Source organism: Trachymyrmex septentrionalis, unplaced genomic scaffold (genome assembly GCF_001594115.1).
Source record: "Trachymyrmex septentrionalis isolate Tsep2-gDNA-1 unplaced genomic scaffold, Tsep1.0 scaffold112, whole genome shotgun sequence".
Lineage (NCBI taxonomy): Eukaryota > Metazoa > Arthropoda > Insecta > Hymenoptera > Formicidae > Trachymyrmex > Trachymyrmex septentrionalis.
The window spans coordinates 138,392-154,802 of record NW_017304248.1 but is presented as its reverse complement, the minus strand read 5'-3'; the positions used below and the strand labels follow the sequence as shown (position 1 = coordinate 154,802).

General features: G+C 31.9%; 2 protein-coding genes across 6 annotated transcripts in view; both read left to right on the top strand.

Annotated features, from left to right (window-relative positions):
* The window catches only part of LOC108752598 (cysteine--tRNA ligase, cytoplasmic), a 7,363-nt gene extending 4,676 nt beyond the window's left edge, over positions 1-2,687 (top strand). For all 4 annotated transcript variants that reach the window (XM_018493550.1, XM_018493557.1, XM_018493541.1 and 1 more), the window contains 4 exons: positions 732-882; positions 951-1,159; positions 1,931-2,305; positions 2,412-2,687. In XM_018493550.1, the coding sequence (XP_018349052.1) occupies positions 732-882; positions 951-1,159; positions 1,931-2,305; positions 2,412-2,543 (867 nt within the window). In that variant the 3' untranslated portion in view covers positions 2,544-2,687. The remainder of the gene's footprint in view (positions 1-731; positions 883-950; positions 1,160-1,930; positions 2,306-2,411) is intronic.
* Positions 2,688-6,904: 4,217 nt separating this feature from the next.
* LOC108751457 (endochitinase) lies at positions 6,905-15,917 on the top strand. Of its 2 annotated transcripts, none has more exons than XM_018491681.1 (10): positions 6,905-6,994; positions 10,519-10,599; positions 10,909-11,238; positions 11,511-11,733; positions 11,964-12,087; positions 12,168-12,365; positions 12,459-12,543; positions 14,294-14,514; positions 14,840-15,100; positions 15,602-15,917. In XM_018491681.1, exons 2-10 carry the CDS (start codon positions 10,527-10,529, stop codon positions 15,725-15,727), a joined length of 1,641 nt encoding a protein of 546 aa, XP_018347183.1. In that variant the 5' UTR covers positions 6,905-6,994; positions 10,519-10,526; the 3' UTR covers positions 15,728-15,917. The 2 variants fall into 2 exon arrangements, with proteins under 2 accessions (XP_018347183.1, XP_018347175.1); XM_018491673.1 differs by having other exon boundaries at positions 14,291-14,514.
* Positions 15,918-16,411: the final 494 nt, after the last annotated feature.

Sequence of the window (16,411 nt, the reverse complement as noted above, 5' to 3'; positions counted from 1 at the left end):
CACACACACACACACACACACACACACACACTCCTGAGCTCAATAACTCTCCACACGCTTTTATAAAAAGAAAGTGAGTAGTGTGATGGTATAATTGATTATTTGTTTAAAAAAACTGATTCTCAAAAGTAACTTGTTACTGTTACCGTTATTTAAAAATTTGATCAAGAGTTAAAAAGATGAAGTATTGCGCATGATGGAATGGAAATGGATGAATTTTGACCAATTGTATATTTCAAGATCATGTTAGTTATAATGGAATTACGTATGCTAACACAAAAACACCGTGATTATTTATCGATTTTTAGGAAGGATAAACATAGTCTTTATTTACAAATGGTACGCAAAAATTAACATTCATTTCTCATTTTTAATGTCACGATTTAATATGGCTGCGATGACTACTCGGGAACTTTAAAGTGAAAAAAATATGTGCAGAGTAGAAATTGATAGCATTATTAATCGTTTCTACAGAAAAAAATTTATGAAAATCGTTTTTTTTTTTTTTTGACATTCCAAAATCAAGTATCTTAAGTATAAATTTTACTTTTAGAGAGAAAGAGAGAGTGAATGCAAACATTTTTTAAATACTTTTCGGAATTATATTTAAAATTTGCGAAATATTTATAAAATTTACTTGTTGCAAAAATTGTATTAACAGATTTATTTGAAATCTTCATATTTTTAGACTTACATATTTAGAAAATAAAATTTCTGCTTTTATTTTCCAGGAATTTTTTTTAAATATAAAATGTAAGATTAGAAGTTTGGGAACGAATACTACTACTACTATTGATAGTTTTATTAAATGGTCTAATTTGGAAGTAAAACTCAATGAGAAATTTTATCTTGCAAAGCATTCTATACATAAAGCATTGTGCGGTAAGTCTTAATTACTTCGTAATCATTGATAGATTACGTGTATCGCTAAAAAAATTTGTCTATTGCAGACAATATTGATACAAGGACTGTTCTCAATTTAATACGGGAGCTCGTGACAAATTGCAATGTGTACATGAGTCAAAGTAAAAATCCAAATTTGCTTCTTCTTAGGGATATCGCCGTGTATATTACGAAGATGTTTACCATTTTTGGAGCTGTTTCTTCTTCGTACAATTCAATTGGATTTCCAATTAATGATGAGATAGTCAATACAAATGTAAGATCAGTATAAATACAATAGCAAATTCTCTTTTACATCGATAAATTTAATAAGTGTAACTATTCAAATTTTGCGCTATTTTTTTTAAATTTCATCTGTTGCAATATGAATAGCCTTTGAGTAGGAATTAAGTCGCGTAATTTTTTTTTAAATATATTTTTTTAGTAACTTTAAAGCTTTTTCAAGCATTTGGAAGATGTATATTCCAATTCTTGCTTAATTTTTTATCTATTTATTTTGAAACAAGAGATAAATTTATATAAATATGAGCATTTTTAAATACGATTTGAAATTTAATGTAATTGTAACACATATATATGGAGTGTCTCAACATTCACGAATTAAAATACTACAATAAGAAAGCTTTCGAAAATTTATGTAAAAATGTTTCTTATAAATTTTTATTTTAAGCAATAGGTTTTAAGATATAAAGAGTTTAAATATAATCAATTACAGATTACTTTATCATTCAAGAGTATACATTTCATAGGGAGCGGTTAGAGTTCTCAAAAATAGTGAGAAAACTTTATTCTCGAAAAAATGAGAAAATAGTGAGTCGCTTAAAAAAAGATGAATCTTCCTGAGAATGAGTCAAAAAATGAGTGTTCCTTGAAAATTTGAATACTAAAAATTAATTTGTATTTAAATTACTTTTAAAAATGCAATTTTTAAAGACGAATTTTTATTTAATTTTTCGAAAACTCTTGCTTTGGTATTTTGATTTATAAATTTCGAGATCATATATATTTTTGTATATTTCATGATTAGGTTGAAGAAACTGTTATGCCATATGTTGAAATTCTGGTGAATTTTCGAGAAAAAGTCCGAAATTGTGCGAAAATTTTGAAAGCGAAAGATATTTTACAAGAGTGCGATCAATTGCGCGATGATATTTTACCTAACATTGGTGTGCGGTTGGAAGATAGTAATGAAGGAGAGTGTAAAGTAAAATTAGTCAACAGGGAAGAGTTGTTGAAGGAGAAAGAAATTAAGAAGAAACTAGAACTTGAGAAAACCTTAGAGAAGGAAAAAATAAAAGCAGAGGCTGCTGCTGCGGCAGCAGCAAAAGAAGCGCAGAAAAGAATATCGCCAAGTGATATGTTCAGATTGGAGAAAGATAAATATTCCCAATTTGACGATAAGGTAAACATTTTGCTCATCTTGCTTATAACATTGATTATATCATAAATTTACATTATACTGAGTTTATATTCCCATTTTATATACTTTTTTAAATATTTCTATGCAGGGATTACCAACACATGATGCCGAAGGTAAAGAAATTAGCAAAAGTTTATCCAAGAAGTTGCAAAAATTACAGCAAGCACAGGAAAAAAAATATAATGAATATTTGATTTCCACGCAAAATGGTTGCTTGTAAGATCCTTCCACATAAGAAATAATCTGAATTATTTATGAAGTTATAGCTTAGTATAGCAATTTCAGATTTCGACAACTTTTTTGTGTTACTTTATCACATTATAAGAATAATAATTCCTTTTCTAAAATATTGAGAAATATCTAAATTACGATTGTCTATATGACATATCAATATAATTTCAAATATACCTGAATATATATATTTAATATCTAAATTAATATCAAACTCTAAGCTTTATTCTGAAAACTTTTACTAAAGATTAAATTTAAATGTCTGATTTCCTATCAGTATCTTTTTCATTTATGATTAAGTTTCAGCCATCGAACTTTTTGGAATCATTTTGTTATCTATCTATTTTATTGTATTACCTTGAATTAATATAGGAGAGAGAGAATCCCAGTATTGTAATTTATCATTATTAAGGGGATCCCAAAGATGATTAGTTGTAGTGTAGAATCTACACACAAATGATTTACATGTTATTGACATGTCATGACATACTTACTACTACATTAATATCACGCACATACCCATAAATTTTTGTATAACAACGTTTTAAAATTAATAAATAAATAATATAAGGCTCAAATGATTTAAGTTTAATACAATAAGAATAAGGTTCTAATTAGATCAATTTTCTAGTTCAATTTTAAAAACTCTACGTGTTTCTTCGTGTAAACTACTAGTCTGTGGGCTACTATTTTGAACAGATTGTACAGCTTTTATATGAATGTGCTCTAGAGCTATCACGACCTGATAGATTTAGAGCGCCATATTGGACTAAGAAATGATAAAAATATTTTAATTTTGAAATTTTTTGTTCTCAATATAAACTCCATCTGACGGACATGTATTAATGCATATACTTTAATTCTGGAAAAAGATTTTTGAAACTATAAAAGAAGAAAAAAGTAATTGTTATACAAAAATTATATGATTTAGTTAATAAGACAGCTTTAGGATCCTTTTAAAATAAATTAATTTTATAAAGCTCTTGTGTGTTGTAATGCATATTGCATTGTATAAATGTATTGTTATATCTATTAAATTTCAATAAATATCTGTGTATGGCTTTATATATTAAAATCATGAGATCACTAAATATAATGTATAATATATAATGTATGAAAAGAATGCTTCAATATCGCGAAACTACCAACAGCATATTCATACTTGATGTACATACGCGTGTACATACATCGGCATATCGTATGGTCGATGCGATTCAAAACTGGTCGAACAAAATAAATGTTACGCGTTTTCACTCGACCGGATGAATTTGACACGCGATGCTGTCCATTATTAAAACATAATACCCCTTTCACACATAACGAGTGGGCCGACAGTGACAGCTTTGTAAATGCGAAGGCGATATAATGCTCGATTCGCGAAGCGAGCCAATATTCATCCTATATTCAAAAGCAGTGAAAACCCGAGGTAGACGAACAGGTCGACCCGTCAGTCGCTTTTCCAACTTCCTGTAAAATACGCATCATATCCGATGTCCAGCCCGAAAACTCGGAATAATCGAGGAAAATGGTCGACCTGCTCACTTTCGATTACAATTTCCGGATTGGAATGAAGCTGGTATTTAAACTGCTCGCGACAACGTTTTCGTTCTTAATCGAGAAAGTTTAATGAGATACATCTCATGTCAGAGGGACGTTTACACGACTTGATTTACGACGAAGTTATAATATCGCACAATGTTATGAAACTGGCCAATCATAGTCATTTCAATCTCCAGAGGAATAGCTGTGAGGATTGGCCGGCTTCATAACATCAATGTTGTAACTTGTGTAAACGTAGTCTTCACTTTACACATTTATGTCATTAACTACGTTTATATGACACTTTTAATCGGGTTTAATAACAACCGTAGTTAGGAACTGCGTTATTATTAGAGTCTGACCGAAACTTTTACCGAAACTGAAAACGAACACTCATTACGTGTCAGTTTTCGACTGAAACTATATAACTTTTTTCATAAATGTTAATTTTAATATTTGTAATTATTGTTTCAATAATTAAATTATGTTTATGAAGGAAAAGTACTCATATTCTTGGCCAAAATGACACAACTGAAATTTCGGTTTTCGATTTCGGCCGAAATTTAATTATTGTTTAAATAAATTATCCGTATTACAAATCAAACTAATCAAGACTCCTTATAAATCGAAGAACTGGAAAGAATACGGACAGTAGGAGTAGCGCGCAGAATAGAAGCGCAGAATAATATATCTATGAAGGAATTGTGGAATTTCTTTATTGACTAAAACGCGCTTACATGTTTCGACTCACTTTTTTAAGCCCTCCTGAGAGACAACACAAACTAACATACGTAAACTGTGAATAAAAATTATCCTGTCAATAATATATCATGAAGTTTCACACTTCATAGATATATTATTTGCGTGACGTCTTCTGCGCTTGACTCCTACTGCCCGTATTTTTTCCAGTTCTTAAATAAATTATGATATTTATGAAGAAAAAGTATATGAGCATGTCTATACATAGCCTTCATAGGATTCTTATTTTTTAATTTTGGTTTCGGTTTCGGTTGAAATTGATATGTAACCGAGTGCTTTGATTCAGTTTCGGTAAAAGTTTCGGACTAGTTATAATATCGCGCGATGTTATGAAACTGGCCAACCACAATTATTCCATTCTTCAGAGGAATAGATTATTAGCCATCAGTTTCATGACTACGGATGTTATTAAACCCGATTAGGATGTCCGTGTAAACGCAATCACCGGCAAGGCCGTGTTAAGAAAATTTGCGTCCAGGGACGTGTGATCTTCGAGCGTCTCTTCTTTCGCCCTAATAATTGCAGCATTTCTAATGACCTTTTTTTTCTAATAGTAGTTTCATTATCCGTACTTACATTACTCTAGTTTCGTTATCAGCTTTGCATATTTTATGTTTAATACAAAAGTATTTATACACTCAGAGAAAAATATAGTTTTGACAATTATTAAATTAACAACTCTAATAATTTAAGTACTTGCAACTAGTTTTACATAGTAATAAGAGCTCTAAAGTAGTACTGAATATTATATTTTTATAATTCTATACTATATTTTTATATTATTCGGTACTACTTTAGTTCTTATTATTTTTTAAAATTAGTTGTAAGTATTTAAATTTTAGAGTTATATTTTATAATTGCTATAACTATTTTTTTTCTTTAAGTGTACATGAATTCAATATGAGAAATGCCACTTACTTCAAAGTTAGATATTGGAATAATACATATCTTATTTTATTTATCTCAAAGTAACACTTTGTATTCATTTCTTTTCAAGAGTAGAGACCCAGTCTAATGCAGGAGTAAAAAGCAGATCTAGTTATGATTAGTTATCATGTATACTGTATGCCACCCAACTTTATTTCTTGCATTCCACATGTCGAAAACGCGTAGAAGAGGCGTAATTCAAAAAACGCGTAATAGGCTTGATTATATTATATAATTATGCGTGTTATACGAAAAATCTGCATTATATATGAGATGGCATCTTAAGTTTGCAATATTCAAATTTCACGTGCATAACGAGCTAATACAATACAGCCTAGTATAAACAATTTTAGGCTATTTTAGCGCTACATTGGCGACACAGTATAGCGTGATGCAGTACAAAAGGCGCCAAAACCTGGGCTTAAATTCTAAAATCTCGCGATAGCACAGTATTTAAGCGGTTCTACGATACGACGACAATGTCATTTTTTTAACAACAGACATAAGGCTGATATTTTATTTGTCGTACGACAAGACTTTTGATAAAACTTTATATAACAACGACCTCACTGATTTTAATGAATTCATATGTTATGTTGGTTTCAAAAATTGGCAAAGTCAAAGTTTTTAATTTACTGTTAATTTAAAGTAACTTTTAAATGGCTCAACTACAAACGATCGAAAAATCACTTCGAACAACTACAAATAATTTATAATAGAATGAGAATATGTTATTTGTTTTTTTATTTAAAATTAATTCCTAGCTGTTTTTTAAAAATCGATCATAAGCTGTTTTTTTTAACTACAAATAAAAATGTACTACAAATGATTTCGTATATGATATCTGATACCATTTGAGCTGTAGCTAAAAAAAAGTTCGTTACCTGTTTTTTAAAAAATTGATAGCATTTTTATTTTTCAACTGTAAACGAAATAATAAAAGTATGACTACTATAGTCATCTACAGGGGAAATTCTCAAGAAACGCCCTTTGAAATCTGAATTGATAAAAGTCGGGTGCCAACTTCACGGAAGTCGCCAAGTCCTCGTCGTCGTCGTTGCCGGTGCCTGGACGTTGACGGGAGGCACAGGGTCGACGAACCAGCCAATCGTGCGGAGGCCCCCGCATCTGCATTCTAATGAGGCTCACCTGGGTATATATGGACTTAAGTCCGCAACTTCGTTGCTTTTTCCGAGATATCTCTCCGCTACACAGGTGAGTCCTCTTCTTTTTAGCTCTCTCTTTCGCGAGATACTGCATAGTTGTCGATGGAACATTTCTGTGAACGTGCGTGTTTTTCGGTAGTATCTTGGAATCGCGTTAACGAGGATATTTGTGAATGGATGCGAGAGTTTCGTTACCGCGATTTTCCAGCAAAACGTAAAATTGACGCATCAAGCCGGTAGCATAAGCGATCGTTTTTTAATTAGTCGGTGGATTTTACTCACGATGTGTCAGTAATTTTCATTGTTAAACATCACAATGATAAGAATAATCAATGGAGAAAAATCGAAGCCGGATAGATAGCTTCGACTTGACTGATTTTTTTCTCGATTATCTAAATACCATGTTGTCTACGATTAATTCCTCACAGCTCTGTGACAGCCGATTAGTCTAAGATTCTAAGATCTGTCTTCTTTGAAAGCAAAATAACAGTTTGACTTCGTATGATACATGAGACTGCGTAGATAGAGATTTTCATAAATGAATAACACAAGTTCTAAGGAATGTGATATGTGCGCCTGTGTGCATGCATGTGCGTGTATTTCAATGGGAATATAAGAATAAAGTCAATAAAAACCGATGTATTAACAATATGTATTAATTAACAATGGTCTAATTACAGAAACCCAATTTAGGAGTCTATTCTGTAATTGTAACATTACAGTCGTTAAGAGTTACAGAATAAGAAGGCTCCTTAATACTGGCCAATTTAATTGAAAATTAATTTCGAATATTAAAAGTATTGAATAACAAAATTAGTAAGTAATTAATCATTTCCTGATGCAAATTTTTCTCAGAATTGTTCATATAATTTTTCAGAATTTCTATACTTTTATAACTTCCTCACATTTTTTATACAAATTGGAACACTTCTCAGAAAATCTACATCTTTTCTCAGAATTTTTCATGTATGTTAATTATGAAATATCGTAAGATTTCTAAAATTTGTTGTAAGTATAATTTCTGATGAAATGTTATAAAATGTAAAAAATTTTAAAATATTTTTAAAAAATTATGGGATGAGAAAATTCACTTGTATGAAAAATTCTGAGAGAAGATGTAAACTTTCCGAATATTTCTGAGTATTTCTGAAAAATGTTCCAATTCGTACAAAAATTATGAGAAAAATTTTCACCAGAGTTATCTTTCAGTATTAAATTTTTGTAAGAAAATGAAAAGTAATTTTATTCTTTTCTTAATTTTAGTCTACATTTTCGTCTAATTTTTATATGTAGAATCACACTCTTTTCTTATTTCTGTGAAAAAAATGCTGATAAGTTTGTATACAACTCACTGTATAAATATCATATAGGGACAGATGACTTTTAACCAATACTTATGATTAGTCAAACTTTAAAAAATTTTTTTTCTATAAAAAATAACGTTCAAATAATTAAATAAATTAAATAATATAATATATAGCTATGAATTGCTCAGGGTGTTATGTATAGTACTTTTTTATAAACAATCTAAATTTATGTATAGACGTTTCAACTTCTATCAGGTCATTCTCAATGTTAAATTATAATTTTAAAATTGTCTCCAATAGCAAGATGCTCACAAATTAATATATAATATTAATATATAATATTAATATATAACGCATGTAATTTTCGCATGTTGGCAAGAAATTACGGCAGGAAAAGGCCTTGATACCAAGCAGCATTCACATAGAAACTTGATGTTAGTCGTATAGTGACATAATAATCGCATGTAGTCTAATCATATCGTGAATTTAGACTGTATGCGATTATTATGTGACTTCTGTATATGACTAACATCAAGTTTCTATGTGAATACTGCTTGGTATCAAGACCTTTTTCTGCCATAATTCTACTTGTCAACATGCGAGGATTAAATGCGCTCATTATATATTAATTCGTAAGCATCTTGCGCCGTTATCGGTAACAATTTAAAAATTATAATTTAACATTGAGAATGATTCGCGATTAGGGGTCGAAACGTCTGTACATAAATTTAGATTGTTTATAAAAAAGTTTTACTCACATAACATCCTGAGTGGTTCGTAGCCCTATATTATATTATTTAATTTAAACATTTATACTTAAAAAAACCACTTAAAAAAATGGCTTTCATTGGATACCTAATTTTTCATGCTGCAACAATTCGAATTTTGGGACACCTTGTATGCAAACATATTAGGAAACGATTTGCTCTCGCATTTATAATTTGCTCTCATCATTAATTTTGCGGATCCCGTTTCTAATAACAACTTCGTGAGCGATATCGTAAACACCGTTAACGTCGGACGATGCCCACGCGCGAATCTGGTTGAATTCACTCCATTCTCTCGTTTCGTTCCTAATTATTTCTTTTTACTCTTTCTTTCCTTTGTTGAGACCAAAACGAAGGTCAACACCTATGTCACACCTACCTACGTGACGAACGCACGAGTCAGTGACTATCGAAATTTTTGTCTCAAGCTTTTCTTTGCCATTTACATTTTCTTTGTTATCACTTGACGTTCAGACGGATCGACGATAGTTATTTCCCGTAACGTTTCGTTAAATTGTTCTGTTCGCGAATTTACAGAGCGGCAATTTTTGTCACGAAATACGCACCGTTTCGATTTCATTTTTTTTTCCCACTTATTATTTTCTTTTTTTCTTTTTACATTGATATTTCGGAGATTTTTATCGTGGTCTTTTGCGAGAAGCATGGCCAGAAATATCTCTCGCTCAGTTCCTTTGCTTCATTTTCGATGGCCTAAATGGGAAGGTCAGACCAGGAAGTGCCTGTGTATAAAGGCATGAGACTTTACGGGCTTATATTACCATATCAAAACGAAAAATCCGAGATTCTCATAAGAGAATCACCGTTACTGATCAGAGCAGAGCCGAGTAATCAATGTCGAGTAACAAAACATTAATTAATACCGTTCAGCCGGGTCGAACCGTTATTTCGCCATCGGCAAAGTAACCAACGCGATATCGCTAGTACGCGAGGATACTCTTAACTATATCTCTATGAGGCTGCTGCGAAATGCTCGCAGACTCATATCACAAACACGTGATTACTCGAATACAAATGTCGCCCGTGTCTTTGTTCTCCGTTTTATGCACGCATCGTGCCACAGCTCGGTAAATCGAGGGTGAAGATATTTATTCAATTAAATAGTCTTTCAATTCTTGGTCAACAATGTATATTGATGACAACATATATCAAGTTCGAGATTATTTGAAAGGTTTCCTTCATCTTTTACCATAAATAGTTAGAAAAAAAAAAAGAGCAGATTATACATTTTTCATGCGTACATGCGTGCATGTGTACGCGTACTTACAAATATTGAAGTAACATTGTATTTTTCTAAACTGTATGAAAAAAAAACCGAAGAAATGAAGGAGATCTAGAAATAATTCAGAAAGATTCAGAAACATATAATTTAAGGTAATAATTGCGAGAAGTCTAATGCATCATAATGAACTGTTTGTTTTCTTGAAATTATTTATATTTATATTATTTTTACTAAATTCTATTTTTTTTTCTAATTGCAGATTTCAAGATGACGTTCATGATGAAAAAATTATTGTTTTCCCTACTTTCGTTCCTGCCGCTTCTAGCATACGGAGCAGCTGGTGCGTTTTACTTTTGATGATAAGATAAAATTAACGCATAAAATTCTAATTCATATTATTGTAAAATATCGCATTAAAACTTTAGGGTGTTCACAATCTTGCTTTTCGTTCGTATTTTATTTTTCCGTCTTTATTTCTATAATTTCTTTGCGTCGTATAATTTTAAGAAAACAAAATCGATAGGGAAAGAAATTGACAATAAATTAAAAGTTATTATAGTTCGAGTTATCTAATAATTGAAAACCCTGAATGATTCGTATTTCATGATGTATGTATGAAAAATTCGTTAATGATGTATGTATATTTCAGTGTCTCCAAGGTTGGTCTGTTACTTTAGCAACTGGGCTATCCATCGTCCGGGTATAGGTAGTTACGGCATCGATGATATTCCTACTGATATGTGCACTCATATCATTTACTCCTTCATCGGCGTGAGCAACGTCACCTGGGAAGTTTTGGTTCTCGACGAGGAAGTCGACGTTCAAGAAGGCGGCTTCAATAAGTTCGTCGCTTTAAAAGAGAAACAGCCCAGTCTGAAGACCCAGGTTGCGATTGGTGGCTGGGGCGAGGGTGGTAGAAAATATAGTCAAATGGTTAGCGTGAAAGCCAGACGTGACGCACTAATCAGCAGTATCGTTGGTGAGCATAGTTCCATGGTTCGAGAATGTTTTATACATGGAATTACTAAAAAAATTAATTTCTTTTCTTATCATAACATTTATGAATTTTGCATAATTCTAAATAGATTAAACATTGGAGCGTGAAAATTGTAGAAAAATTTGCCTTTCTAATATATTTGAATATAATATATTTAAAAGCAAGGTAAAAGACGTAACTCATCTGTCTCGAGAGTGTGAATTGCGCGAATTGAATATGAAAGGATTTAATCAAATTTATAATTTCTCTGATAGATTTGATGCACAAGTATAAGTTCGATGGTTTTGATCTTGATTGGGAATATCCGGCTGCTACCGATAGAGGTGGTAGCTTCAACGACAAGAACAACTTTTTCTACTTCGTTGAGGAGCTGAGAACCGCATTCGACAAGGCTGGCAAAGGCTGGGAAATCACGATGGCAGTGCCGATACCCATGTTCCGACTCAACGAGGGATACCATGTGCCAGAATTGTGCAAGTGTGTTCCTCTTTGCTGTATATATTCATACTTTAATCAAATATATACAGGATGTCCGACAAGTTTTTACAAAACGCTTGTAAGCAGGATTAAGCTAAGTCGAAAACTCCTCTGCCATTTTGTTTCAATCCTATATCTCTCGAACTATTCAGAAATTATTTAGATGGCCCGGAATTTTTGGCGGGTACTGTTTTTTAATTATTACTTAATTATTATTATTTTATTTGCAGACTTGCCGATGCCATCCACGTTATGACTTATGATCTCCGTGGCAATTGGGGCGGATTCGCTGATGTTCATAGCCCGCTCTACAGGAGGCCTCACGATCAGTACGCTTACGAGAAATTGAACGTGGTATTCTTCCTACAAATTTTTTCTATTGAAAAGACATATATACAGAAGACATTTATATGGGAGTATTGCCATTATTTCAGCACGATGGTCTTCAACTCTGGGAGGACAAAGGCTGTCCCGCCAACAAACTTGTCGTAGGAATTCCGTTGTATGGACGTACCTTCACCCTCAGCCAAGGCAACAACAACTTCAAACCTGGTACTTACATCAACAAGGAAGCCGGTGGTGGCGAACCCGGCAATTACACTGACGCTAAAGGATTCATATCTTATTATGAAGTAAATGATTGATCCGTAAACAGTTAAAATTAGAAAGCGAAAGTCGAACAATGTCGCATTTGTTACGTCAAAATTCTTCTATCTCTTTTACAGATCTGCATGGAACTTCAACAACCGAATCAAAACGGGTGGACCAAAGACTACGATGATGTGGGTAAAGTACCTTATATGTACAAAGGTAAGTTTAATTTTTGTAAACATTGGAAGAATAAAAATTTCTTGTACGAGATGATCTCGTACGAAATTACGTGTAATTGTTTTTATAAATCTGACAAACTGTGAGAAATTGCCAAATTGGTGTATAAATATTACAAGATGAATGCACCAGTGAATGTGATTGCCTAGAAAAATATTTCGATAATTCAATTTTATTGAATGGAAATATTATTTCATTTCATTATTTATTCATTATTATTTCATTTCATTATTTTTGATTTTTCATATTTTTATTTTTCAAAAGTATTAATTAATTATAGTGTGAATGGGATCAAATAAAATTTGAGTTTTAAATTTGTTTATTTTTTAGTAAATAAATTAAAATCAAATTATATATGCTTTTTTAAATGGAAACATATTTTTTTTCCACATTTTTGTAGTATGAAAAGATGAATTTATCGATATTATTATGTGTCTCTCTCTCTCATTTGATTATTTAATCTCAAGATAATTCAATTAATATTTACAACCTGATTCATGAATCTGTCATAAAGCAATGATATCCATGACGTAAAACATTGCAGTTTAATTGAATACATAACAATTTTATTTCACTTACAGAATTTCTAGAAGAGGCAGTACTCTTATTTTTTCATAACATTCAGTCGTTAACGTATATATAGACAGGCCAAAATACATTATTAAAGTATTTGAAATACAAAATACAAAATATTTCAAATATAAATACACTGGGCAACAAAATTAACGCAACACCTGTTCACTTTGCAAAAATAGGCAAATTTCAAGATACAATAACTTCGTCAAAAATTGTCATATCGGGATGTTTAAAAAAGCATTTTACAGGTAGAAACCTCTATTTTTCGAATCGCTACTTAAAAAAACGGTCTCATGGAGATTTCATGAAGTTACACAAACATAAATGAAGATATATCAGACTTCCAAATTTTTTATGAAATTTGCGAAGCTCCACAGAGTGGAATAAAAATTGTAAGCAAATGCGATTTACATAATTCGAAAGAGCGAATCTTTACCTTTAATTTACTTTTTTACAAAGCTTCGTACGATTTTTTTTCATCGAGTTATTCAACGTTCAAGCAAAAGGACCATTTTTGCTTCAACGTTGAATAACTCGATGAAAAAAAATCATACGGAGCTTTGTAAAAAAGTAAATTAAAGGTAAAGATTCGCTCTTTCGAAGTTATTGTATCTTGAAATTTGCCTATTTTTGCAGAGTGAACAGGTGTTGCGTTAATTTTGTTGCCCAGTGTATTTGAAATGTGCTCAGCCCTGTGTATGTGCTTATAAATATATCTCGTATAAAACAACTTCAACAGTTTAAAAAAATTCATAAGCTTAAATATGAATCATTTTTGTAAATCTCCTAAAATGAGCGCCCAATAGGAGTCAAATGTGCGGTAATTGGTATATCTATTGGACGTCCTTCAAGCATTCATATTTGAATACATATTTGGAGCATGAAATGAATGATATTCGGAACGCTCAGGATGTCTTTCGAATGCCCAATGGTCGTCCATGTGTTATATAGATTTTTGATAATTAACCCCGTATGACAACTGACTCTCCCTGCTGATGCACTTATTGTATTAAAATTTCGTTTCTGCAATTTCTTTTTGCAAAATATATGTTGTTATTATTTGGTTCTTATCAGGTTAATTAATTTTTGCATCTGTACAATTTTTGCATTATTTATTAGAAATGAGTTTGAATTATTAGAAAGTTTTGATAAGCAGGAGGAAAAAGTTCTCAATGGGTTGGCTACGAGGATGCGGATAGTATTGTCCACAAGATGAATTTCATCAAGGAGAAACAATACCTCGGTGCCATGGTCTGGGCTTGCGACATGGACGACTTTAAAGGTGTCTGCGGTCCTACGAATCCTCTCATAACCGCAATCTACAATGGTCTTAAGGGCTACACAGTAACGTCCAAAAGTTACAACACAACTCCCAGGGTAAGAAGCTAATCAATTAATGTCACGAGAGACTGATATCAATTCAATCGGCGATTAGTTCAACTTGTAGAATTATCTGTAGCGAAAGTTTTACTTTATCGATCTCTAATTTCCCTTTGATTATTAACTTATAAGTTAGTAATGATATTAACGAAACACTATAGATACTCGTATTACTTGACAAGATAATTATCAATTATTAGATTGAGTTTGATTGAGAGAGAGAGAGAGAGAAATCATGCTGTATGTTCAATACTACAAATGGTGAAGAACATTTTGTTATTACAAGAATGGAAGAATTGAATATAATACTCGTGATTTTCAGCCCGAGTGGGACAGGCCACCCAGTACCCCATCTTCGACTGGGGAAAAACCGAGACCCACCCCGAATCCCGAACCCATTCTGAATCCTGAACCCACCTCGAATCCCGAACCCACCCTGAATCCCAAACCCATCCTGAACCCTGAACCCACCTCGAATCCCGACGTAACATCTCGTCCTACGCAGTCTACGTCGAAGCCAGACGATACAAACGAAGTTGTTTGCAACGGCCAGATAATGATTTCTAGCAAAGACTGCTCTGAGGTACCGCTCGTAAATACTAAAAAAATATTTCAAAAAAGTACAATCTTTAAAACAATGTATATTTCTAACGATTATTTGAGATGTATACATGAGGGCAAAAATGTCTTAACATGTCTTCTTTTCATGCTTTCTCATTCCTTCTTACGCAGGGAAGGAAAAGATTGACTATAAACACGAAAGAAATTATAAAATTTAATTTGTTTAACGTATATAGCAAACAAATGCATATTTGACAAATATTTAACAAATATTTTGCATCTGTTGCGAAATTTTGGTAGCGAAAAGGAATAAATATTTCTTACACCCGCAAATAATTTGCGATTCCTATATTTGCAAACGGCAAATTTGCCATTATGGCAAAGGATTGGTTCAAATTTTTTTTCCTCTAAGTATTTTTTCAAAATAGCTTCTTCTAATGCGACATCGAATTGTGATTTTTAGAATCTGTTAATCAAATTTGCAGATGTAATTCTTACATAATAATTACATATTCTTTTACAGTACTTTATATGCGTCCATGGTAAACCGATGAAATCACATTGTCCGACTGGTTTGATTTTCCATACCACTAATCTCACTTGTGACTGGCCAGAAAATGCTGATCGCAAAGAGTGTAAAAAAATCTAATCCGTTGGGGTGCCTTGATTCTACTAATGTCAACTGCCCAGCATTTTATCGATCCATCTCTCAAGTCTACGAGAGAATTTATTACGATAATTTCATATAAGAACATTCGTTATGTGTTCCTATTTGTTGTTGTGTGCGAGAGTGTGTGCGATGCTAATATCGCTGTAATAAATCATACGCAGTTATTAAAATCTGAGAATTGTACTATGTAATTTTCTATCCTTTATAATCCTCTTTTTTATAACTCTTTAACTTATTTAACTAAAATTGTAAGTTTAAATTTAGAGAGAGAGAGAGAGAGGAGAAAACTCTTAGACCCTGCGCACAATGGAGGAAATATTAGGAATAAGAATATTAGGAAATATTAGGAATAAATATTAAGATTTCAACCCACCAGAACCGCGTATTCCGATGTAACTGATATCTGATAGGTTGAAATCTTAATATTTATTCCTGTCCCTAATATTTGTTCTATTGTACGCAGGCCTTTATACAAAGAGCTTTAATTATTATTATTTCTTTAAATTAAATTAATTACGATAAGGAAAAGTATTTATTGTACCAACACATGCAACACGTGCGCGCGCATACATACACAAAATTTTTATTTTCTTAAATATGTAAATATATTTGATATATCTTTTTAGAAAGTATATAAAATAAAGCGTATGAGACAATAGTTTT

Excerpts from the sequence above, each read along its gene's own strand:
- LOC108751457 (XM_018491673.1), top strand. The coding sequence starts at position 10,527 with ATGACGTTCATGATGAAAAAATTATTGTTTTCCCTACTTTCGTTCCTG. Across the intron at positions 11,239-11,510 it reads ACTAATCAGCAGTATCGTTG|ATTTGATGCACAAGTATAAG; the intron begins GTGAGCATAGTT and ends TTTCTCTGATAG. Across the intron at positions 12,366-12,458 it reads GATTCATATCTTATTATGAA|ATCTGCATGGAACTTCAACA; the intron begins GTAAATGATTGA and ends TCTCTTTTACAG.